This window comes from Diceros bicornis, chromosome 39, assembly GCF_020826845.1.
Source record: "Diceros bicornis minor isolate mBicDic1 chromosome 39, mDicBic1.mat.cur, whole genome shotgun sequence".
NCBI classification, from domain to species: Eukaryota; Metazoa; Chordata; class Mammalia; order Perissodactyla; family Rhinocerotidae; genus Diceros; species Diceros bicornis.
Window position 1 is genome coordinate 17,279,992 of NC_080778.1, and position 24,833 is coordinate 17,304,824.

The 24,833-nt window shown below is 41.5% G+C and overlaps 1 protein-coding gene across 4 annotated transcripts in view; it reads left to right on the plus strand.

Moving 5' to 3' along the window:
• RMND1 (required for meiotic nuclear division 1 homolog) overlaps window positions 1–13,970 on the plus strand; it is a 43,330-nt gene extending 29,360 nt beyond the window's left edge. For 3 of the 4 annotated variants that reach the window (XM_058534136.1, XM_058534140.1, XM_058534137.1), the window contains 2 exons: window positions 13,272–13,388; window positions 13,770–13,970. In XM_058534136.1, the coding sequence (XP_058390119.1) occupies window positions 13,272–13,388; window positions 13,770–13,811 (159 nt within the window). In that variant the 3' untranslated portion in view covers window positions 13,812–13,970. Of the gene's footprint in view, window positions 1–9,058; window positions 9,200–13,271; window positions 13,389–13,769 lie in introns of those variants that run through there. The other variant, XM_058534138.1, reaches the window with a different exon arrangement.
• Window positions 13,971–24,833: the final 10,863 nt, after the last annotated feature.

The window sequence follows — 24,833 nt, forward strand, 5'->3', positions numbered from 1 at the left end:
GATTAGTGAGAGGTTGGAGGCCTAGTGGTCCATTGGGAAGTTCTCATCAAGTTTCAAGGAAGAGTTCATGGGATCCAGAACTGTGATGATGACAGCAAGAATAGAAATGAATTTAAGAAAGACTCCTCTAAGACAAATCAAGTGCTTGGTGATGGGAGGCCATGGAGAGGGAAGAGTAAGGATGACTGATGTTTGTGTGGATGACGGGCAGAAAAATGGTGAAACGTAGAGAGCTGGTGACGGGAGGAGGTGAGGAGCTAAATTTAAGATATGTTGAGAGGAGAGGAGCAAGAAGACATCCAGTTCGAACTATCACACAGGCATTTAGCAACGTGGGAGCAAAGTTGAGAAAAGAGATATCGGTATCAAGATAATGATGGAAGTGGGTGGAGGTGGTCGTGATGGAAGTGAACCACATGGAGAAAGGATAGAAAACAAAATGGACATTAGTACAACGTGTGCACGTAGTTCTGTGACATTTTATCACGTGTACATCCATGTAACCATGCGATCGAGATGCAGAACTGTCCTGTCCCCACAAAGATCTCCCTTGTGCTGCCTCTTTATAGTCACACCATCTCCCCTCGCCCACCATCCCTCACCCCTGGCAATGAGTAACCTATTCTCCATCTCTATAATTTTGCCATTTTGAGAATGTTATAGAAATAGAAGCACACAGTATGTGAGTTAAAATTGGCTATTTTCATGAGCATGATGCCCCTAAAATCCATCCAAGCTTTTGCCTTTATCAATCTCTGTCTTCCTGTGAGTTACTTAAACATTTTTTGAAATTCCATTTTGATTTATCTATATTGGATTTTTTTTAGTGTATTTCTCTGCATAGACATTTAATGGGTGCTCTAGGTATTACATTATACGTACATAACTTATCTCACTTTCGATTCTCTACTGGTTTTGACATTTTACCAGATTAAATCAAGTGTAGAAACCTTACTTGCCTTTACCCTCCAGCATTTACAATATAATTGTCTTAACCGTTCTGTAGAAATTCGGAACTTCATCAGTGTTATAATTTTTCCTTCAACCATCAAACATAATTTAGAAAACTCAAGAAAACTCAAGAGGAGAAGTAAATTCTATTATATATATCCATATTTTTATTCTTTCTGTTGTTCTTTTTTCCTTCATGGTGTTCCAAGATTTCTTCTTTATCATATCCTTTCTGTTTCAAGAACATTCTTTAGTTATTCTTTTAGAGTAAGTCTATGGCAACATGCTCTCTTAGTTTTCCTTCATATGAGAATGTCTAGATTTCCCCTTCCTTCCTGAAGAATATTTTCACTACATATAGTATTCTGAGTTGATAGTTCTTTTCTTTCAGCACCTAAAAATTGCTGGGCCACTTTCTCCATGGTTTCTGATGAGAAATCTACTATCATTCTATGACATGAATGTCAGATCTTTTCTTATACTCCCACAAGTCTTTGAGGCTCTGTTCACTTTTTTTCTAGTCTATTTTCTCTCTCTTGTTCATATTGGGTAATTTCCATTGTTCTGTCTTCAAGTTCACTGATTCTTTCCTCTATTACCTTCATTCTACTGTTGAGCCCATCATTGAGTTTTTAAATTATTTTTAATTGTGTTTTTCAGTTCTAAAATTTTCATATGGTTCTTCTTTATGTTTTGTATTTCTTTGCTGAAACTTTCTGTTTTTTCATTTGCTTCAAATGTGTTCATGATTGCTTATTGAAGCATTTTTATGATAGATTAAAATCCTTGTCAGATAATTCCAACATCTGATTCATCTTGATGTTAGTGTCTGTTGGTTATCTTTTCTCATTCCCTCCAACTAATTGTAATACCTCCAGTTTTCCTCATTGCCTAAAGTGTTATGTTCATGATCAGTTACACTGTAAGAATCAAATTTCAGTGGACTCCATCAACACAGTTTCAGATACTGAATGTCTGATTAGATACAGATTTGACAATCCGGTTGTCTGGTCAGACATGAAAAGCATTGGCCTTTCATGGTTGTGGACTGTGTACATAGGCTGAAGATCCAGGGGATGTAAAAGGAGGGGATACTAAAAGCTTTATACAGATGAGCTATCTCCTGTGGTTATACTAGTTAGCTATTACTGTGAAACAAATTGCTCCAAAACTTAGTGGCTTAAAACAGCACTTATCATCTTACAGTTTCTATGGGTCAGGAATCTAGGTGCATCTTAGCTGGGTCCTCTGGCTCTCTCACAAGGCAGCACACATCTCAAGGATCAGCTGGGAAAGATTCACTTCCTAGTTCACACATGTGGTTGTTGGCTAGGTTCAATTCCTCTCAGGCTGTTGGGCTGAAGACTCAGTTTCTCTTGAGCTCTTGGCCAGACACCTTCCTCAGTTCCTTGCCACATAGGCTTCTCCACAGAGCATCTCACAACATGGCAGCTTGCTTCGTCAGGGTGAGCAAGTGGGAGAATGAGAGAGAGAGAGAGAATGCTAGCAAGACGAGTCACAGTCTTTTGTAACCTAATCACGGCAATCACATCCCCTCACTTTTGCTGTATTCGGTTTTTTAGCAACAAGTCACAAGGCCCAGCCCACAGTCTAGGGGAGGGAATTACACAAGAGGGTGAACACCAGGAGGCGGGGATCTTGGCATGGCATCTTAGAGGTCTGTCTACCACCAGCTTCAGGTTTTGAAAAAGGTGGCAAAATTTAGGCCTACTTCATAAGCACTGTGACCCACATCATCCTCACACTGCTGGTATTTTAATGATTCCCAACTTCAGGCCACAAAAGGCACGGCCACCACTGCTGGTCTCATTGTGCTCAGAATCATCAGTGACCCAACTGCCACTGCCACTTGACCCAGGCAAGGTTGATGTCAAAAGAAATGTTCTGATCTTTGACCTGGGCCGTGGCCTTTTTTATGTGTCTATCCCCACTATTCAAGATGGAATTATTGATGTCAAGTCTACAACTGAGGACACCTCCTTGAGTGAAGAATACCATGACAACCAAATGGTCAGCTAATTCCTGGCTGAGATCAAGTGCAAGCATAAGAAGGATATTCATGAGACAAGAAGGCTGTCTAAGCCCCTCCCTCCTCTACTTGTAGTATGCTGAGTGTATTCTTTCTTCCATCATCAAGGCCAGTTTGAGGTCGAGTCCCTCCATGAAGAGATTGACGTCTATACCTCTGTTACACATTAGTAGTTGGAAGAATCGGATGCTGACCCAGTCTCTGGCACCCTAGACCTGTGGGGAAAGCCCTATGCAGTGCCACCCAGACAAGGCACCAATCCCTTGTGGGTGGCTCTATCTGAAGACTTAAAATCTCCTATGGAAAGAAGGAGAGTGAAGACTGAATTTATTCCCAGACAACGTGATCTGGTATGTAGAATATCCTAAAGAATCTACAAAGAAGCTATTGGAACTAATAAGTGAATTTATCAAGCTTGCAAGATACGAGGTCAATATATTAAAAAAAATTGTTTTTCTTTATACTACCAATGAATAATAGAAAATGAATTTTTAAAATACCATTTACAATAACATCAAAAGCTTGAATTACTTAGGAATAAATTTTTTTAAGTACAGTCATGCATCGCTTAACGATGGGGATATGTTCTGAGAGATGCATTGTGAAGCGATTTTGTCATTGTGTGAACATCGTCGAGTGTACTTACACAAACCTAGATGGTATAGCCTACTACACACCTAGGCTATATGTTACTAACCTTGTGGGACCACTGTCGTATATGTGATCTGTCATTGACCGAAAGGTTGTTATGCGGCACGTGACTGTATAAGTAAGGCTTGTACACTGAAAACCAAAAAACATGGCTGAGAAACTAAATAAATAAAGACATATGCCATGTTTATAGAAGACTCAGTATTATTAAGATGTTACTTATCCCAGAAATTGACCTGTAGATTCAACTCAATCCCAATCAAACTCCCAGCAAGCTTTTTTATTTTAGAACAAACAAGCTGATTTTACACTTACATTTTTTTTTTGTGAGGAAGATCAGCCCTGAGCTAACATGCATGCCAGTCCTCCTCTTTTTGCTGAGGAAGATTGGCCCTGGGCTAACATCCGTGCCCATCTTCCTGCACTTTATATGGGACGCCGCCACAGCACGGCTTGACAAGCGGTGCATTGGTGTGCACCCAGGATCCGAACCCAGGCCGCCAGCAGAGGAGCGCGCGCACTTAACCACCACGCCACGGGGCCGGCCCTCAAACAAGCTGGTTTTAAAATGGAAATGCAAGAGGCCTAGACTACCCAAAGCAGTTTTGAAAAAAGAACGAAGTTGGAGGACTTTTATTATCTGATTTTAAGACTTTGCAGTAAATCAAGCTACAGTAATCAAGATAGTTGAATACTGGTATAAGAATAGACACAGATTAATGGAACAGAATAGAGCCAGAAATAGACCTGCACACATATGGGCAATTGATTTTTGACAAATATAAATTAATTCAATAACAAAGGGGTAATCTTTTCAACAAATGGTGCTGGAACAATTGGATAGCCATATGTAAAAAAATGGACCCTACCCTTGACTTCACACCATTTCAAAATGAATCAGAAACCTAAATATAAAAGCTAAAATTATAAAACTTCAGGAAGAAAATATAGGAGAAAACCTTTGTGGCCTTGTGTCAGGCAAAGATTTCTTAGGACGGAAAAAAATGCATGAACCTTGGGGAAAAAATTTAGTGAGTTGAAGTTCATCAAAACTACTGCTCTTTGAAAGACACTGTTAAGAATATGAAAAGACAAGGCACAGACTAGGAGGAAACATTTTCTCATATTTACCTGACAAAGGACGTCTCCAGAATATACAAAGAACTCTTTTTACTCAATAATAAAATGACAACCCGATTTTCTTAATAGGCAAAAGATTTGAACAGACACCTTATAAAAGAAAATATGTGAATGGTCAAATGAACACGAAAAGATATTCAACGTCATTGTTTATCAGAGAAGTGCAAATTAAAAGTACAATGCGATATCACTACACGCACGCTAGAATGGCTACAATTAAAAAGACTGACAATACCAAGTGTTAGTAAGGATGTGGAGCACTGGAGCTTTCATATATTACTTGTGTGAATATAAATTGGTACAACCGCTTTGCAAAAAACAGCCGGGCAGTTTCTCATAAATTTCATCGTTGTGTTCCTATATGACCCAACAATTCCTCTCCTAAGTATTCATCCATGAGAAATGAAAAGACATGCCCTCACACTGATTTGTACATGAATGTTCATAGCAGCTTTATTCATAATAGCCAAAAACTGGAAGCAATCAAATGTCTATCAGTAAGTCAATGGATAAACAAATTGTGGTATATCCATACAGTGGAATACCACTCAGCAATAAAGACAGTTACTTACTGATCTATGCAACAACATGGATGAATATCAGAATCATTGTGCTAAGTGAAAAAATATAGACACAGAAGCATACACGCTGTTCTATTTATAGGAAATTCTAGAAAGGCAAATCTAATCAATAGTTACAGAGAGTAGATCAGTGATTCCCTAAGACTTGGGGGTAGGGTGAGTGGGTAGGCCAGTAGATTGCAAAGGAACACAAGGGAACTTTTGGGGGTGATGGAAATGTTGTGGCGGTACTTACTTGTGGCGGTATATATTTGTCAAAAGTCTTCAAATTGTATGCTTAGAATAGGTGCATTTTATTGTATGTAAATTATGTCTCAATAAAGTTAATTTGAAAATAAACCTCTTGTGAGAATTCTTTAATGACATTAAACAAAAGCATCAACCTTGATGAGGCAGCCGTGTTTACTGGGGACAAATTTGAAAGTGCTCAGAGTTACTGCTCTTGGAGGTCTCTCCTTTTTCTCTTGGAATGAAGACTTCTGGTAGATTCATGATCATTGTGATGAGGTTTGTAAGACCATTGCCACCAAGCAGATGAAGACCTCTTCTGATAACCAGCCTGTTGTGCTTAATGAAGTGAATAAAAGTGGCTGAGCAACAGCCAAGATAAACCAGCTGCTTGGCAAGTTTGAGCTCGGGCATCCCCACCTTCCCCCCACCACATCTTGTGTGCCTGCTCAAATTGCCGTCGTCTTTGATATTGATGCCCGTGGTGTCCTTCACATGTCTCTTGTGGACAAGAGTACAGGAAAAGAACAAGAGGACAGTCACCAACGATGAAGGTGGTTTGAGGGAGGACCATATTGAGTGTCTGCTCCAGAGGAGGAGAAATATAAAGATAAGAGTGTTTTTCAAGAACTTAACATGAACGCTACGGTCCACACGAAAGCCACAGTTGAGGATGAGAAATGTCGGAGCAGGATCGATAATGAAAATGGACATGCAATGAAATAATCAACTAGCTGGATGAGAATCAGAGTGCTAAGAAGGAAAGGGAGACCTGCAGAAAGAGTTAGCTTCACTGCTAACCCAGACGGAGGGCACATGCCAGGAGGGGACCTTGGGACTTGCCTGGGGACAGAGCTCCTCTGAATGGAGAGGCTTCTCAGGTGCCCACCATTAAAAAGTTGACTGCAGCCCAGAGAGCAGGTGGAGCAGGGTCCATTCAGTCCCGAGACTAGAAGAGTCCTGGAATAAGTCAGGTCTGTGGCTTTTTTTTTTTAATCTTGTATGAACTGTATGTAAATATAGTACCACTGGCTTCTGAATCTTTAACTGAGGACACAGAGAAGGCATACATTGCACTTAATCAGTACTGTAAGCAGGTGGAAAATTCAAGTAATATCCTGAAGAATAAAAATAAAGTTCTCTTTAAATTTGGCACCATTAGGGGGCCAGCCCCGTGGCCTAGTAGGCGCGGACGTACACCACTCGTCAGCAGCCGTGCTGTGGCGGTGACCCACGTACAATATAGAGGAAGACGGGCACAGATGTTAGCTCAGGGCGGATCTTCCTCAAGCAAAAAGAGGAAGATTGGCAATGGGTGTTAGCTCAGAGCAAATCTTCCTCAGGGGGAAAAAAAAAAAATTGGGTACCATTAAATGTGTATATATATATAATCTTATCTTCTTTCCAGTTGATGTGATTTGATTCATTCTGTACCTTTGGGCCAGGACCATCCCTGGCTGCGTTTTGCCTGATGAGCCCAAACATCACCTTCTAGGAAAGGTTTTCCACTCTTTATCGCAGATGCGGAGCCGCCCCTGGGTTTCTGGAGCACTTTGTACGTTCCGGCTCTTCACACACTGCCTCGTAATGATCCGATTACACGTGCAGATTCGGTTCCTGGTGAGAGCCCTCGTCCAGGCTTACAGATGCCCGCCTTCTCACAGTGTTCTCACATGGTGAGGAGAAAGACAGCATACTCTGGTGTCCCTTCCTCTTCCTATAAAGATACTAATTCCATCACAGGGGCTCTGTCTTCATGACCTCATCTAAACCTAATCACCTCCCAAAGGCCCCATCTCCAAATATTATCACATTGGGGGTTAGGGCTTCAACATACAGATTTTGGGTGGATACAAACATTCATTCCGTAACACCAGCAGTCCCTGCAAATCCACTTTACTTTTACTTTAGGAACTAAAAGTCAAGATTCATTTAAATTATCTGTAAATTAGATATTTCTACTACATCCTTATTGAATTCTATGTTAGGAACTGGGGCAAGAAAGCTAAAAGTAGAAGTAGCAATGTATTAGGGGGGAAAGGGACTTAACGTGAAATTGGAACTACACTCGAGGGATCCCCCTCTCCTTCCTTAAAACATAGGAGAGAAAGTGAGAGAAGCTGCTTTCCCCCTAAATGTATGATGAGTACACCAGAGACAGAGGGCCGATTCAGCTCATAGGCCCAGCGGGTGAGGACAGGACACGTAGTAGGTAAATGCCTGCCAGCGTGATGGCCATGGGGGCCTGAACTACATTTCATTTTATGTAACGGATGTGAACATTTTGTTTCTGAAAACTCATTATATAACGACTAGAACTTTTGATCGTCAGAATTCTTTTGGCAACTGACAAATTTCATGGAACTCTCCTCACATTCCATTGAATCTGTCTTCCCAATATCAGAGGTGTCCTATTATTTTCTTTACCGTTGTCATCTCCTTGGCTTGATTCAGTCACTACAACTAATTGTTCTTCATCCCATTCCCCAGTCTCCCTCTGAGGCATCTCTTTGTTGTTAAAGCTTCCACATGAGTTATGAAGCATACCTACAAGTTCCCCAACTACGTATCTCAGAGCATTTTCTTTGCATCCCAAAGGCAGTTAGGACTAGATGGATTATGCGAACATTATTTAGAAGGAGGTAAAAGAATTTAGCCTCCCTTCCTGTGCTCAATAATTGTATTATAGATAATACAAAAGAAAAATAAGAACGGGTCCTGAGCTTCGACAAGCATTACAGTCTTGCAAGAGGACACACAGAACAAGAGTGGTAGTGCCAGGAGAAAGTTCTTCCTTGTTTCATTTTTGTTTTTTTCCTAAAGGAAGGAATCTTGAGAAAAATAGGGGTAATGAGGCAGGAGATGTGCTGAGAAGCACTCCAAAAAGTTGAGGACAGAGGTAAAGTCATTTCATTTAGTAATGAAGAGATCGCTGGAAAAGATCAGAGAGCAGTTACAGAAGTGTAGGAGGGACAGAAACCAGTTTGCACTGGGTCCCCCTCTCCATTTTCTCAAGTTGGTGTCCTCCGAGATTCTGCCATTGATTCTTCTCTCCGGCTGCTGCCTACTCGTGAGCAGTCCTGTTCATTTTCACGACTGGACTCCTCCCACCGCTTCCTGGTAATTGCCATGTATGTACCTCTACCCTCAGTCTCTTCGTTTGCCTTCCAGTTGTTGCCAGTTGCCTGCTAAATCTCACAGATCTTCCACATGACGTATCTCGTAGCATCCTTTTTAGAATTAATTGTGTGTGTCACTCCCCACTAGAATGTAGGCTCCGTGAGATCAGAGACCATGATTATTTTCTTCACTGCTGTATTTCCTGTTCTTGGCAAAGGCCTCACATGGAGTGTGTACTCAATAAATATTTGTAGAATTAATCAGTGATTAAGATTTCAAAATGAATCTCATTGTATTCTTCCAGAAAATGTTGAACCTTCTCTGCTCTCTATTCCAGCTAATGGCAGGACCGCCTAGCCTCACCCATGTCGTCGCTCAACCAGCAACTTGAAACTCATTGTGTTTCCTCTTTCTACTTCATCCTCCACAGCCAGTTAGATAGTTCTTTCATCTTCTCCTAAGTGTCATTCATTCGTTGACAAATATTTATTGAAAGTCTATATGATAGACCCTGGGCTGGTGAAACAGGGACGGTTACCATACTGACCCCCACCTTCAAGTCCCCCCACTACTAACATGCATCCGCCTTGCCATTCACTCTCTTCTCTCACCTTCACTGTCTCCCAGCCTCTAGATTGGACCCTTTAGCCGGAAGGCAGAGACATGACGGTCTTATTCACCATTCCATCTCCTCTACCCAGCACAGTACAGTAAATATTAAGCAAATATTTGAGGACTGAGCAAAGACTCTCCATTGCCTACAGAATAAAATCCCAACATTGGAGCATGGTGTGTTAGTTTCCTGTTGCTGCTGTAACAAATTACCACAAACTGGTTAACACAATGTATTATCTTATAGTTCTGTAGGTCAGAAGTCTGACCTGGGAGTCAGTGAGCTGAATTCAAGGTGTTGGCAGGGCTGCATTTCTTTCTGGAGGCTCTGGGTAGGATCTGTTTTCTTATCTTTTCCAGTTCCTAGAGGTCACCCACCTTCCTTGGCTCGTAGTCCCTTCTTCCATCTGGCGAAGGCAAGTCACGTCTTCTTCGTCACTCTGAACTCTCCTGCTTGCCATTTCCACTTTTAAAGGACCCTTGTGATTACACTGGGCCCATCCAGATAATCTGGGATCATCTCCCCATCTTAAGGTCAGCTGACTAGCAACCTTAACTCCATATACAATTCTCCTTTGCCATGTCATCTTCACAGGTCCCGGCAATTAGGATGTGAATATCTTTAGGGGGACCTGTATTCTGCCTATCACATATGGTCTACAGTCCCTCTCACAATTTGGTGCCAATTTACCATTTTAACCTCACTTCCAAGCACTTCTTTCCAAGTTTTCCACTATCTAGCTATACTTGCCTCTAAGCTGTTTCCTCTGCTTGAAGTGCTCTCCCCTTGGTCCCCTACCCTTGGTGCCCCACCTTTTCTTCCTGGCACCTGCCTATTTAGAGCCTGCTCACATTTACCACCTCTGTGACGGCATCCTTGTGTTCCCCTGCTCCCGCGTCTGTGTGTGTGTGTAACATGCGTGACTCTATAGCTAAATGAAATGGAAAGCATGCATAGTGGGGGCTCTCTTGCTTGCACACAACAGAAAAAATTTGAAGGATCTTACGTATTTGTCACCATGTACTGGCTCACATGACTGAGCAGACCAGGGGCAGAGTGTTGGAATAGGGAATGTCTGTTGCACAGACCCGAACAGGTCATCAGGGCTGTCTCTCCTCAGCATTTTCTGGCCAGTTTGGCCTCATTCTTTCTTCTCAGTGGCATTTTCTATGAGATGGGGAGAAAGGGGCGTGGAATGAGGGGCCACTCAGGCTTCACTCTGCCTGGCAACTGCAAAGGATTGGCACGTGTGTCCCAGCTTTGGGCAGCCATGTGGTAAGGGAACTGGGCATTATGGTTGGCGAAGCCTGGGTCTTGTACCAACCCCGTCTACCCCCGGGCCTTTCAAGGGAGGGGGTGGTCAGGCAGGTGTTGCTACCGTGATTGGCAGCACCGCGTGGTTGCAAATGGTGGAAGAGTCTCTCCCCAGAAGAAGGGGGCCAGGAGGGAAGGGTGCTGGGCGGACACCGGACGACAAGGAGGCAGAACAAAGTCAACAGGGACTCAAAGTGCCACAGGAGCACTGAGGAAGGAGCAGGAGGTTGGGAGGGTCTCACAGGCTGCGCCTTCCCGATTGAAGAGGGAGGATGCCGCCATCTAGTGCCATCAGACTAAAGGAGCTGGGATTGTTTTGTTATGGAGAAGGCAGTGGTGGGATGTGTAAAGCTCTTGAGCAGGGGGGTGACATGATTCAACATGTTCAGGATGAGGACTCTGATGCCAGTGCAAAAAAAACCAAACTATTCTTAGGAGGTAATGAATAGTTGATGAAAGCCTACCAGGTGGTATTAAGAAATGGTAAGCTGGGGACAGATTCAAGGCTCTTCAGAGCAAAGGTGAACTGTAGGGAATGGGGATTAGAGAGCACAGGTCTCTCTCCTGAGTGACTGAGAAGGTAGTGTCACCTGAGTTGAGAGAGGAACCCAAGAAGGACAGGCTTGAACAGGATGTCAGGTTTAGTTTGAGAAATGCTAAATTTGAGGTGCTGGCAGGAAACCCATAAGATGTTTTACAGGCAGTTAGAAATTCAGGCCAAGGAGTGATCGGGATTAAGCACTGATATTTGGGACTTATCAGAAAACAGTAGCTTAAATCATTCTTTCCCAAAATGTGGGATATATACACTTGTACAAGAAATGAACTTAGGTGACGCATGGACCCTGAAATAACATTTAAGCATCGAAGCAACATTTCTGTCTCTGTCGAGGAGAAACACCCAGTTTGGTTTTGGTGGATCTTGATGGGTCCTCGGATGTACGCTGATTTCCCACTTGCACGGGTGTCAGGCTCAGCGTCACGTAGGCAGCACAGTTTCACATCATACTGGACTTCCTTTTATGGCAATGATAGTTTCCTTTTAAAATAAACATTTCCAAGTAAAGTCTTTTGGAATGTGAATAATAGTACAGTTGGCACACATACGTCATAGAAATAGTGATGGTGGGATGGAAATGACTTAAGTGTAGGGAGCATCTACACAGACCAACGGGGGTGAGATCATGCGAGGAGCGGGCAGAGCTGGAGGACAAGAAGACAAGGTCAGGGCTTTGGGAAATGTCATCTAACGGCAAGAGGGGGCAGAGGGGACTCCGAGAAAGACGATGGTCAGAGGTAAACTTAGTTCTCAGAGCAGAAAAAGCCAAAGGAAGTGTGCATTTCAAGGTGTCAAATGATTAAGTTAACTGAGGTTTAGAAAAGGTGTTAGAATTACTAATTAGGAACATTTGGAAGTTTCAGGGGAGTTGTGGTGATATACACAACTTCTGAGGGCTAAGGAATAAGTTGGGTGATGAGCACGTGGAGGAAGAAAATGTTGTCTGTTCCTTAGCCAAAGTTGAAAGAAAATGGAAGAGGGTTGGGTCTGTATTTTGAAGGGAAGCTTAAGGATGAGCATGTTTATAGACCAAGATCAAGCAGCCAACATAAATGGGAAGAGGAAGAAAGAGAGGGAGAGAAGGAAGGAAAGAAAGAAAGAGGCACTGTTTTAAACATTTATACAGATTAGAAACTACAGGATGACCGTAGACCGTAAAGTCTGGAAACATGGGTGAATATATGCTTATTGGCATTGTTCCACATGTTCTCTCTCATTAGTAAGGCAGTTTAATGCCCTGTACACTAGCATGATGAATATGGTGCACTAACACATTTTGACCAATCCCCAAACATTCATCTTTGATTGGTCTGATTTCCACTGACCAGACCCAGACCCTCAGTATACCCCCATAAGGAATCAAGAGGAATCAAACTATTTTTAAACATTTGTTTCCAGACTTTCCAATTTACAAAAGAAAGTGAGATACAGAGAGGTTAGGAGGTGTAACTTGCCAGTGGTCACATCCAAGTCTTAACTCAAGGATTCTGTTCTCTATGAACCCCCTCAACCAGCTTGTGGTGAGGCATCAGAATGCAGAAACCTGTGCAGTTCAGCGCTAGAAGCAGTGCCATCTAGTGGTGAGTGTGCCGCAGGTCAAGCGTTAGTGTTCGGGGCTGTTGACAGAGGGACTTGAACAGTTTTAGTAGAAGGTAATCCTTGTTTTTGTCATCTTAAGGCCACGCTAAAAGAATCATGTTTCAAGTTTGCCATTCTTAACTGCTAGAAATCCAAGGGCAGCTACCAACAACTGGGACTCACTCAAAAACTTTATTTTTAGATCTCCCATCAAAATCTTACAAATATAAGAGGTTCAGTATGCAAAGTATTTCCTTGCAGTTAAATCGGTGCATTACAAGATGTCTCTAGATGGATTCGCCAGAGACAGGTAACACTGGCAGTCTGCCTCTGGGGAGAGGACTGAGGAGGAAGAATTGAAGGGATGATTGTTCACCGTGTACCTGTTTCAGACCTTTAGAATTTTGAAGCATATGACCGTGTTACTTATTTTCCTAATTAAATGTTTAAATATAAATGCAGGATGCTAAGATTTTTCTGATGCAGGTCATGAATGAAAAACTGCAGCACTGCATGGAGCTGACGGATCTGATGCGGAATCACCTGACAGAGAAGAGGGCGCTCCGCTTGGAGTGGATGATCGTCATCCTTATCACCATCGAGGTAGACGGCTGTTTTATGGAAGTAAAGATAACTTGATACAGAACATGACAGTGGGCAAGAGCATGACTTTGTCCCAATTCCTAGGTGTATTTGGAAGTGAGGTTAAGTTTCAAGTGACTAGGGTAATATCTTGCAAATGCATTATGATTTTGGGGACAGCTCCACATTTTTAAAGATGGCGTTTAGGGAAAGTTCTAGCTGTCAATTTATAATGTACAGCCCAACAGCAAGTACCTCTGCCTTAGATCTGCAGCTTGCCATGTGGGAAAGACATTTCCTACCCCAGGAGCATTTTTCATTAATCACAATCTTGCAAAGGTCATTTTAGGTTGTGCCCCATTTGCCATGAAATTAACAACCCTCACTTTTTATCACTCTAAGGTAATGTTTGAGCTGGGACGAGTGTTTTTTCTGATCAAGTGATGACCACAGGACAAGTGTCATTGCAAGAGATTGTTCTACAATCAAAAATAAATGCTCACTATTGGGGGATCTCTTTATTTAATAGGTATTTAATTTTTTTAAATCAACAAGTGGTTATAATGATTTTTCAGCTCCTAAATGTATTGCTGCTTGAATAAAATGTATTGCTGCTTGAATAAAAATTATGAAGAATCTGGTGTTTGGGTCCGTAACACTGACGATTTGAAAGGAAAATGTTCATTTTATTTTAAAGAACTTTGGATAAGCTTAGCATCTAGGAAATCTAGGCAAGATACTCACTAAAGCCAAACAGCTTAGATTTTGGACACTCTTCCAAACCTGTCCCCAAGGAATCCCAGTCATGGCTCTGGCTAAGAGAACCATACAGGAACTCAGGAGTTTGGGAATAAAGACTAAAACAAGACAGGCCTTTTGATGACAGAAATGAATTTTAAAGCCGGCCCCATGGCTTAGCGGTTAAGTGCGCACGCTCCGGTACTGGCGGCCCGGGGTTCAGATCCCAGGCGCGCACCGACGCACCGGCCATGCTGAGGCCGCGTCCCACATACAGCAACTAGAAGGATGTGCAACTATGACATACAACTATCTACTGGGGCTTTGGGGGGGAAAAAAAATGAATTTTATATACCTATTTTAGATGGCATAATTTGAGTACAACTGCTGACTGGCACTTGGCCTTTTATCAATCAATACTTTCTGTCCTTTCACTACCAAGTTAGTCAAAATATTCTTCCCACAAACATTTTTTTAGTTTTGCACATACCTTGGGTTTGGGAAAATTAAAAAATACCAGGTATAAAGAATTCAACATTACATGCTTACCACCTCGAATTGATAATTAACATTTTTTATCTTCATTTGCCTTATTTTTATGCATAACCCCCCCTTGCCCCACTACCCTCCCTACAATGAAATGTTTTTTGTACATTATATACATGTCCATGAACACAGTATTACTGTTCTAAATTGAGGCACTGTCATTTTGCCACTTGTTTAACTGCTACATAGTATCCCACCAAGAGAATACATTTAGCTCTACCCTTACTGATGGCATTTATATATTTATTTGCTGTAACAGCAAGAAGGTGAGCATCCTGGTCTTTTTCAGCACATGCCAAGAGTTCTTCAGTCACAGTCTTCTGAGGTACCTACACCCCAAGGGTAGCCAAAGACTTTCCAAGGAGCATGTAGGCATGGATAGTTCAAGAATTGCTTTCTAGATCCTTAAGTCCCACATAAGCACGTGCATAAAATTGCTGTGCCTGTGTGCACCCCTGTAATCAGTTTATCAAGCCTGTTTCTCCTTTCCCTTCTTCCCTCCTCACACTGTACAGAAGGCATCTCTCATGCACCTTGAATCTTAGTTTGGTCCACCACATTTAAAAACCTTTAAATATATTTAACCTATATTTAATAATCTTTGGGAAGCCAAACAAGAGCACAATTTGAAATACTGGTCAACAAAGCCTCCTTTAATTGAGACCATATTATCCCCCACCTGTTAACGGACATGGCCAATAAAACTTGACTCCAAGTATCAATGTGTAAAATTTGCTGTCTGGATCAAATGTGTACTAACTATAATGATTTTAATAACCAAAAAAAGTAACATGAACATTGGGGGCCTTACGGTCATGGCGAATTAAAATTTAACATTTCAACTTATATACAAATATGCTGCAAAGAACGAAAAGATAATAAGACTTTCAAGCACAAAAATTTATTAGGATAACTTTTTGTGAGGGAAATGTAACACAAATACAGTATTTCAAGAAGAAAAAGGAATAACATTAAATTTGAATCATTTACTTATGTATGGATCATAGTGGACATCAACTCATGACGATACATTAGAAATTACATCTTTTTCAACTACTTAAATTTATGATTAAAGCTTCAATGTAAGTTATAGAAAGGTTTTAAAAATTATTTTAGGTATAACACAAGCAAAAAGTTTTTCAAGACCACAACTTCTCTACAAAATAACGAAGAAATTACACCATAACGCTGAGGAAAGTCTAAAAAGTTAAGTACATTCACCAGTGGCTCCGGAAGCACTCCTCCAAGTGGTATCGAATTTCTCTCTTAGGAGAGTACAGTGGTTACGACCAACCTGGCTTTGAGTTCTTGCTCCATCACCACTTACTAGCTGTATCACTGAACCTCCCTGGGCCTCAGTTTCCTCATCTGTAAAATGGGTTTACACAAAATAGTAGCACTACCTCAGGGCAGCGATGAGGATTAATGTATGTGAAGCTGAGAATTAACTGTCACTACAGTCCATCTGAGTAAAAAGCCATATATGATTCTGAGATTAAATGGAGGCTGAATCACATCACCAGGATCCCCCTTTGAATCCATAGTTAAGACACACTGTGACTGAGAAAGACAGATGTTGGTGAATGCTGCATCCGAATGGAGTGGTTCATTTAAATATAAAGCAATATTCCACTGTTTAAAATGAGTTGGTTTGGGCCGGCCCCGTGGCTCTAGCGGTTAAGTGCGCGCACTCCACTACTGGCAGCCCAGGTTTGGATCCCGGACGCACACCAACGCACCACTTGTCCAGCCATGCTGAGGCCGCGTCCCACATACAGCAGCTAGAAGGATGTGCAACTATGACATACAATTACTGGGGGTTTGGGGAAAAAAAAAGGGAGAAGGATTAGCAATAGATGTTGGCTCAGAGCCGGTCTTCCTCAGCAAAAAGAGGAGGATTAGCATGGATGTTAGCTCAGGGCTGATCTCCCTCACAAAAAAATAAATAAATAAATAAAAATAAAATGAGTTGGCTTTTTAGAGCAAGCCCAAAAAGGCATTTTAACCTCTACATATTTTGCATACACTAAGCAGCTGCCAACAGGCGTTCAGGGGTGCCTCCTTAGATAGCCACAGCAGTCAGAAGCAGAAATGTTTTTATATATAAAATCAATATATTGCTTTCTAGGATTATTTTTTGACAAAACTTTATTATATTCACCTATTTTTAATTACTGTCCTTAGTTTTCCCAAAGTATGCTCCTCAGACCATACCTGGGTGTCTATGAGTATTACTGCTTGCTGTGTCAACAATGAGACCCCGAGGCGGCAGCTGGAAATCTGTCGTTTACAACTCTCCAAGAGCTTCTTATGCTCACTAAAGCCTGAGAACCACTGACTTAGAACCTATTTATTGGTTTGTCCTCAGTTTATAGCTGCAGACTCTGAATAACTCATTAGCACCCTCTTGCTCCATTTAGAGTACTAAGTACTAAATCTCTCAGGTGACTCAATTCTTTCTTGCCCCAACCCAATCTCCTCATACGCTCCCCTCCCTGCCTTTACAATTCTGTGTTGCGAGAGAGAGGTAATGAGGTTGAGAGGTAGAGGAAATTTTTCCGAATACCTCCACTCCAAATCTGTTTCCTTTCGACTCTCTCCATTGGTTCTGATTTGCCATTTTTAAGGAAGATTTCAGGTCACTATACCAAATTCCCTTTCAAGGAAGCTTTCCTCACAGAGGGTTAACAAAACAGGATTTTTTAAAGGCCACATTTTCACTCCTGCACAATTTGAAATAAAACATAAATTTAAATGTTTCTTTAAAAACAAAATGTTTCAACATCCCCTAAGAGTGTTATAATAAAATAGGCTGGAAAGTATGCAGGACTGTAAAACCTACTCACACAGACAGTCATTCTCTCATGCAATTCAACAAATACTTATTCAGAAGTTATGATGCACGACTCTAGGCCCCAAGATACAGTGGTCAAGATGAGACAGGGCCCCGCGCTCATGAAGCTTCCATTCTAATGAAGGCAGCAGGACAAGTCAACAACTTAGTATCTGCTTAGAGATGGAGATGCTCTACAAAGAAATCGATAGAAGAGGTACAGAAGTGGTATGAAAAGTCAGGAAAGGGTAATACAATAGTTAAACTAAAGAACTTAAAATCTACCTGAGGTTCAGACATCACTATCTAAATTTAAAAAGTCTAAACACAAGAGATTCTGTGAAAGTATAAGCTTGACTTTTAACCTCTACACGAGACTTGAAAATTTGCTTACCATACAACTTTTTAAAATATTGCTGAAATAAAAATATGGACTAGACTGCCTCTTGAACTCAAGCAATGAAGACTTACAGAGGGTGACAAACTAATAAAAAAAAGATGTAATTCCAGTCAAATCTAAACCACTAGACACTAGTCCTTAAATTCAAGGTTTTTGATCTTAATCTAAAAAGCCTCATGTGGTTTGGGTTCTGGTTATCTTAGAGATTTTGCCTCTGAGCACCCTGATGGCAAGTAAGATTGGTTGGGATACTTGTCCAATGGTTCAGTAATGAAATCTGATGAACCGGAATCCTCGAATTTTCTTTATGTGGCCCTTTCAGATGCTGGGTTTCCTGAAGGAGCCAGACTTTCAGTGCTAAGCTGGGAAAGGCTGGGCAAAGCAGCTAGCTGGTTATCCTACCTTCAGACCACATTTTAGAAAGTAATGATGTTTAAACAGTCACCTTTCAAATCAGGACTCTGCTGCAACTCTATGTGGATGAACATGGATGAACTACTAACACCGGGAAACTCCTCTACCAATGATCTGTCATCTTCATAAAGAAAAACAAGTGATAGCATACACACACAGTTTTTATCAATCAGAGTAAGTAGTTTTTCTCCATAAAGTCATCATTTATTCCACTTTCAAACTTAAGAATCTTGAGTCAAACACAATTCTGTAAGCAAAAATTCAGACACATTTTTTTTTTTAAGAAATAGTATTTCAAAACTAAAATAAGTGTCTTTAAAACCAGTTTTGACTCATTATACATGCTACAACTTGGATGAATCTTTCACTCAACTTGGCTGAGTGAAAGAAGCCAGTCTCAAAAGGCTACATATTTTATGATTCCATTTATACCACATGCTAGAAAAGACAAAACTAGTGATAGGGACGAATCAGCGGCTGCCAGGGAGTAGGGATGGGAGGACAGTCAGTACATAAAAGGTCAGCACGAGGGAGTTTTCTGAAGTGACAGAAGTGTCCTGTATCCTGATTGTGGTGGTTACACAAATGTACACCTATGTTCAAGTTCACAGAACTGTACAACAAAAGAAGAAAAAAGTCAACTTGACTATATGATTCTAAAAATTTCTTTAAATCGATGATTATTTCAAAAATATATTAATGATCTCATCGTTTACTGAGGTATCATCCTGCTAAGACCTCTTACATACAATCTATTTTATACTCACAACCTGATGAGATAAATATTATCCCTATCTGAGTAAAACAAAAACCTTGAGGCTCAGAGGTTAAGCAACAGGCCCAAAGCCAAACAGATTCAGGGACGGAGCACGATGCCAACCCAGATCCGACTTCAAAGCCTACACTCTTCACCACTGGAATATCCTATACTCTCCCCTCTATTCATAAATACCAACCACTGTCTCCCAATGATGTCAGGAGGCTATTAAGTCTCCTACTTAACACATTACAGATAATGTGACAATGTGCAGATGAGCAAACATGATTCTAGAGCAGCACTGTCCAACAGAACTTTCTGTAACAGAAATGTTTTATATCATCTGTGTTGTCCAATATGGTAGCCTCTAGTCACATGTGGCTATTGAAAGTACATGTGGCTACTGTGACATTAATTTACATAGCAACATGTGGCTAGTAGCTACTGAACTGGACAACACAGTTCCAGAGAAATAACAAGAAAGTGCATGCCAGAGAAAGAAGCAACTTATCAAAATATGATGGCAACTCAACAACAATACATCAATTCCAGGTAGATGTATAATGAAGGAATAAACTGAAAAATGCACAACCCCCAACCACGTCACAAAACGGAGTCTATCTTTCAAACATCTAGTCACCCTTCAAAATTCAGTTTATATATCAACTTCATTTATACTACTACAGCACTCTGCACATGTGTCATGTAAAACAATTGTATATTAAGTATACGACTGTGCTCTTCTCCCCCACTGGACTGTAAGCATCTTAGAACAGAGACAGTTATTAACATATATACCACCAGCACCTACCACCTATACCCAGAGGCTTTCTACAACAATAAACATTTTTTCATTCAGTTCTAGTGGGAAAAATCATCTTAGGTCCTTCAACTACAAATTCAATTCAAATCCGCAAGCATTTGAGCACCAGCAGTATACATAAAAAGCAGTCCCTGTGAGGAGCTTACGGGGGGAGGGGGATATAGGTAGACAAATAACAACTAAGAAAAGTAATCACATAAATACGTAAGACCAGGCCTTTAGGGCAGAAGAGGAACTGTCAGGAATCCTAGTGGTAACAGAAACAGGAAAGCAATTTAAGAGAAAAGCAGGCATTATCCAATTCTGTAATAGCAAAAGTGTAAGATAATTTACTCTATCCCCACCTATTACTCAGAAAAGCCTAATGGATTAAAAAAAAAAAAAAAAATCAAGGCAGACCTTAGACATTTATCCTGGCTTCACTCACACAACCAAGGTCAGAGCCTCATCCTGCTCCCTGTACCAGTACACCAAAACTAGTCTTAGAACAAATCCTTCTAGAGCCAAAGTCTCCATGACAATTTCACAGCAGAAAGAAGTGGTATAGTTTTCTTTACACTTTTACCCTCATTATCCTTAAGTTAGAACATCTTCTTTTAGGGCCTGGAAATGTGCTAAGTGGAAGGGTTTCACAGGACGATCTTGTGGTCAGTATAGAGGCAGCACCTAGAACTAACAGTAAGTACAGTAGTTTGAATTCATGTAATAAATACATTTTCTGTTTCCTCTAAAAATCAATGGAGGGGTTGCTCATATCAGGAGTCTGCAAATTCATAAAGACACCAAGCATTATCTACAGGCCAAATAAGTTGAAAGTATAACTATTATCATGTAGAAGCTTGCAAACTGGAAGACTAGAGAACAGTCCTACACTATAACTTCTCTAGAAAAGATTAAAAAAAAAATCACCAGCCAATTTTCTCATCTTTATCAGCACACAGATTATTCATGACTAAAGTGAGAGAAAATCTGTTTAGTTTTCCTAGACTGAATGGCCTTGAGCCAATTAATTACTTAACTTCTCTGAGCGAAGCCTGCTTTCTCAAATTTAGGATGGAGAAGAGAGCGAGACTAGATCCCCTCAGAGAAAAAACTGACTTAATTAACTAAGATAATTACTCACAGATTGACTTCAGCAAGGCTTGACTCAATCCTAATTCATCCATAAATAGGAAAAATACAGAACTGCAGTGGTTATTAAAATATGACAAATTCTTTGATATTCCTCCCTTAATCCCTCTCCCCTTGGCTGTGAGCCGGACTTAGTGACTTGCTCTTAACTAACAGCATGTGGCAGTGCCCCTGCAGCTGCCTCCTTGCTCTTGCTTGGATCCCGCCCTCTGGGGGAAGCCAACCGCACCCGGTTGTGAAGACATGGAGCAGTCCAGAGGGGAAGAACTGAGACCTGCCAACTGCGAGCACTGACCTGCCGGACAATGAGCCACCTGGGAAGCAGACCCTCTAGCCCAGGCAACACCTTGACCGGAACCTCACGAAGGACCCCGACCCAGAACCACCCAGCTGAGCTACTCCCAGATTCCTGACCAAAGACACTATGAGATAAACAAATGTCTGTTTTAAGCCACTAAGTTTTGGGGTAATTTTTAACAGCAAGAAAACTAATATACCAGTGTTTTTCAAACCGGGGACCCTGATCCATTTGTGATTGAGGAAATCAATTTAAAGCACTACAATCAGCTTTAAAAAAAAAAAAATAGAAAAAATAAAATATATAACTCATCCTAACAAGTACTATTTCCTGAAAATTCTGTTTCAATTTAACATACATGTGTGTACCAGGTAGAATTTTTAAAAATGTATTTCTTAGAAACACAACCAAAAAAGCTTGAAAGCTATCAGCCTGCCCTAATAGATTTAAAACAAAGTTCCCTAAAATACAGGGAATCCTTGAGGCAATACGGTCTCAACAACCAACCATAAAACAAGCATTTTCTATAAACTTTATAACCAAAGCAATGAAATGTAAGACACTCTCAAAATACATCTTTTATGATTTATACGTTAAGCTTGATATGAAACACAGAAAGCGTGGTATCTGCCCTAGACTTGTAAGTCTAGCATGAGAAAGCATGTGATTTTCCTAATTTAAGAGGTTACCCAACAGGACAGCCTTCATGTATGTAGTGAAAAAACTTGCTTTGGGATCTACCCACATTTATTTCCTCTTATTATTACTTTCATTATCAATGTTAAAAGAAATTCCTGAGCAGGCACACAAATTTTCACAAAAGGAAGTTAAGTACAGTACTATTAAATTGCTTTCTGCCCACTGTCAAAGTCTCACTGGAACTGTCCTCTTCAGAACACAAGCAAGTGTGCATTTTTGTGGTTGTAGCTTAGCATAACGCATCTCAAAACTTTCAGCAGCACAGGACTCTGCAGAATATTTATGACAACTCTGGATGCCTCAGATTATTTGCTTGCACTGTGCTTTTCTTTGAAGTACTATGTGTGAAACTATTTTTGAACTCCTAATTTGCAGAAGTTATTTTCGAAATGCAAAATAAAAGAGTGCATAAACACTAAACAGATGATTTAACTTATTTTTCTTCTTACTTAACTCAGGGCATTTGTGGCTCTCCCACAGACTGACAGCTTCCCTTGGCCCTATCCTGAGATACACTACTAGCCCTCCTCCGCAAGGACCGTTTTCCTCCCAGCCTTTGCATATGTATTCATCTAAATGCTTCTACCTCAACAAGGTGTAGAAAGCAGATGTAATTTGTATAGCATTCCCATTACTTGATGATGGTGACTAAAAATCAAAATAATTGGCACCTTGGCAAAATCCAAGTACGCACGCCTACACCTTGAGAGAGCAAGCAGCGGAGCAGCCCAGTTCTAAATTCGAGAGCAGCAGCTCCTGAAGAGCAGGATGCTCTTGACAGCACCTTCTCTAGGAAAGAGATTCCGAGTTTCAGGAACAACCCCTGGGTTTATTTCTATACGACTATACACAGCACAGTGCTGGGAAACTATTTGCTGTTCTGAAGAATAAGCATAGTTACTTTGACTCAAGGCCAATTGCTCTAGACACACAGGCAAGGCATTTCTGTACAGTGGCTTCAATCTACAACTTGAGCATTCGTTTTGCCCACTTGAGTTTCTCTTAAATCAGTTCACTCTCCATGTGAGCATTCCATCAAACCATCAACTTCAAAGTTCAGAGTCAAGGTCTAACAGAATCAAGAACCTAAAGATCTCTAACTATGGCTCTCTACCACTCAAAACCATTTTAGTTTCCTAATGAGATCTCAACTGTAGAGCCAATCCAAGGACCCTGGCATGCCAGTCTGAAGGCCAACTTTGATGTTTTAGTGATAGAGCACTAGAAATTCTTATACCAGGGTCAGAATTTGGTTTTGCAAGACAGGCATTTAACCACTCAACAAGTCATTTATCTAGCTGATCAAGGAACAAGAAAGTTCAAGGCAGGTATATACTAAATTTATTATTCGCTTTTGGACTACTAAAGTTACACAACTGCTCATTTTGTCTTCAAAGAAGGAATTAGTCATCAGGATACCTGGATTACTAAATTAAACTTAGATTTTTAGGAGGAAGACTTCTGTATGTTAAGTTAACAGTCTTAAGATAGTAAGGTTGCCTTAAATATCTTGTCAACTCTGTGCTAGGGCACTGTGCTGAGGTCTGGCTATGTAAATCAAAATGGGTTCCACATCAAATCAAGGCGCTTATAACCAGGATAGCATGCTTTAAAACCAACGAGTACTCTACAAACTGCTGCCTCCATTTCCTTACGAATCAAGCCATAGTCTTTCTGAAGTCTTCAAAATCCTACATATGTAAAACAAAGAAATCATTAAATCCAGTCCTCAAAGGACTAAACTGTTACTTCCAAAGCTATAAATAAAATTCTAGCAAAACGGCAAGAACACAAAAGTCACCTTTAAAATGTTAAGGATGACCATCGGAGAATCTAAGTCCTGCCTGCCATGTTACCATGTTTCAGGACCTCGAAATTTAACAGAACGGCCAACCCTGGTATCCACTCTAACAGTACCCCGGAGACCAAAACTTAACAGGACAGTAAATAGTTCTTAAGTACCAAACATGCTTTGCAGACTTTGATTTTTTGGACCAAACTTTCATAAACTAAAACCCCATTACTAAAATAAGCATCAAATTCAATCCTAACAGAAACGTCTTACATCACACTCAACTCGTTTGTAAGGAAGCACCTCTATCTCTACACCCAACACAAACAGGCATTTCGACTTCAGTCTGACTTTCCAACGACCACTGGTGACAGCAAGGTATTAGTGATTTACGACGATCTCCCTGCTTCTCAAGTCCACTTCAGCTCAGGTCTTAAGATCAAAACTTAGGCTAACTCGGGAAGTCAGGGGACAAAGAGGCCCAGAGATGTCAAGCAGAAGCCTGCAAAGCAGGAGAAGCTTGCACAAGGATCCGAGCAGTCGTTCTCCATCCCTTCCCCGAGCATCTCCAGGATGGTCCTACCTAAACTCTGTATGTAAACATGGGGCTGGTGACTCAGGCCTCCAGCCCCAGTAGGTGGAGAGAAGTTCCTCGCCTCGGCTGCACATGGTTTGCAGAAGTTTGGCTGGAGCGGCGCGCGGAGCCTGGGTGGGAGCGGCAGGGTAGAGTGCTGCAGGCGGCGGCGGCGGCGGCGGCCGAGCAGCAGGAGGCGCAGGCGGAGGCGGGCGGGGGGAGGGGAGGCGGCTGGGGGGGCGGAGGGGGCTCTTGCCGCCACTGCTCTCTCGCCGCCTCTCCCCCCCGGCGGGAGCCGCTCTCAGCCTCTTTGCACTAGTCGCTCCGCTCTCTCGGTCATGTGACCTTAACGTAACCGGACAGGAAAAGCCCCGCCGCCGCCGCCGCCGCCGCGCCGGAGACACCGACCGCGGCGGCAGCAGCAGCAGCAGCAGCAGCGAGAGGCAGAGGCGGCGGCGGCG